The sequence below is a fragment of the Bombyx mori genome, chromosome 3 (assembly GCF_030269925.1).
Source record: "Bombyx mori chromosome 3, ASM3026992v2".
NCBI classification, from domain to species: Eukaryota; Metazoa; Arthropoda; class Insecta; order Lepidoptera; family Bombycidae; genus Bombyx; species Bombyx mori.
Window position 1 is genome coordinate 14389601 of NC_085109.1, and position 2050 is coordinate 14391650.

A 2050-nucleotide genomic window follows, 5' to 3' on the forward strand; every position below is an offset into this window, starting at 1 on the left:
TTAGCCATCGTGGGCTCACAAGACAAGTAGTACTTACGGCTTGATTTCTAATAACAAAATAAAACTAAACTCGTTTCTTGATATTTCAAACAGCTCTAAATTACAGCAATACACGGACAGCACCGCAAAACTTAATTGGTCGTATGCGTTGTCGTTTGTCTACATTTTTTAGTGCATAATATCATTGAAATTCTTATGGCCACTCCCATACCAATAAAGGATAGAACGGTAAATAAATTATAACTGCTGCAATTTTATACGACACGATTTTCATAATCAGCTCATGTTCGATATGGTCAAATAAATACCGAACGCTGCCAACTACTAACAGATAACGTCGACATGATAATCAACGAATTTCAATAAGCGATTAAACAAAATAACAACTGATAAATGCGGGCAAAGTCTATATAAAACCCGACGCCAATAAATCTAGATTTGTCCCGATCGCTGCGACGAACAAAATGGTGTCCGAAGTCAGAAAAAAGAAACTGCTCCATGTCTTCACCGTATTCTTTGACTCCGATAAGAGTGGAGTCGTAGAAAAACAAGACTTTGAACTGGCTGCCCAGAACATCGCCAAACTCAGAGGGTGGGCCCCTGGAAGCCCCACCTACGACATCCTGCAAGAAAGCATGATCGCCATCTGGCTGGGATTGCAGAAACAAGCCGACGCTGATGGAGACGGAAAAGTTACTCAGGACGAATGGCTAGCTCTTTGGGACGAGTACGCCAAGGACCCAGCTGCAGCAAAAGACTGGCAAAATCTTCTGTGCAAAAGCATCTTCCAGATCCAAGACTCCAGCAATGATGGTTCAGTCGATGTCAACGAGTACGTGACCGTGCACGAGTCTTTTGGTCTCAATAAGGACGAAAGCACCGAGGCCTTTAAAAAACTGGCTAAAGGTAAAGACTCAATCTCTTGGGCAGATTTCCAGGAATTGTGGAAGGAGTATTTCAGCAGCGACGACCCGGATGTACCCGGTAACTACATCTTCGGTAGATTGACTTGTTAAACTTAGAATTTTAGTAAATAAATTATTTTATACGTACATACTCTTTTTATTTCTGGGGAAATTAAAATTATATGGTATTGGATTTTTTTGTGATTCTACAAAATATCTTTTAGTTTAAGTGCAATAAATAAAATTTATAGTAAACAGCATATTCGTAGGTACGAAGTCAACGGTTCAAAATGGCACAGTTTTAACAGGGCTAAGCTGGCCAATTTTCCCATAAAGCTCACAACCCATACCGTCGAAACATACTTACAGATGCTAAAACAATTATACGTAATGAAATTAAATGTTGGGAAGTTTCAAATAAATGTTGAGCAAATCTTCGCGTTTGCATCATCGTGGTAACATCAAATGCCCGCAACGGATAAAGTCTTATCACATTTTATCACGTAAACCTTCCTGCAGGCGCGATAAAGATACGTGCATCATGCTATCGAGTGTTCGCTATAAAAAAATCTATGAGCGCGGACAATTTGGCAAATGAGCGACGCACGACCCCTCTACCATTAGGAACTCTCTTTTATCGCATTAGTTTTGGTTCCGGACCTTCGAATTTTGGACTCGGCTGTTTGATATTTGAAAAGTTTAGGTATTCTGATGTTGTACTATTTAGAGCGTTTGCTTCAGCTTTTGATTTGATTTTAATAGAAAAATTATACTATTTTTAAAATTATTATACCATAAAAAGCTATAAAAATGGCTTCAAGCTTGTTTTATTTTGTTTATGCAAAAAACATTAAAGTCGAAGTCGAGTGACAGGGTTCGTTAGTTCCCACACTTCGCTTTGGAGCCTTTCTTGTGAAGTGGTACTATTGCAGATTATGTCTAATCACTGGGCCATTGGTCTATTTTCCAAATCTTGGTACATATCTGATGGATAATTTTTATCCCTTCTGAACCTAGACTTTGAAACATCGCTGCCGATACGCCATCCAGACCAACCACCTAGACTTGATGGTTTTATAATCAATCTGGTTTCGATGTACAGATGATATCGCATCAAAGTATATAACCTTCTCGGGTGGTGTTCA

At 39.1% G+C, this 2050-nt stretch overlaps 1 protein-coding gene across 1 annotated transcript; it reads left to right on the forward strand.

Moving 5' to 3' along the window:
- The first annotated feature begins 440 nt into the window (after window positions 1-440).
- Jhdk (juvenile hormone diol kinase) lies at window positions 441-1050 on the forward strand. Its single transcript, NM_001043615.1, is given in 1 exon segment — window positions 441-1050. A coding segment is annotated over 1 exon segment (552 nt). The 5' UTR covers window positions 441-464; the 3' UTR covers window positions 1017-1050.
- The last annotated feature ends 1000 nt before the right edge of the window (window positions 1051-2050 follow it).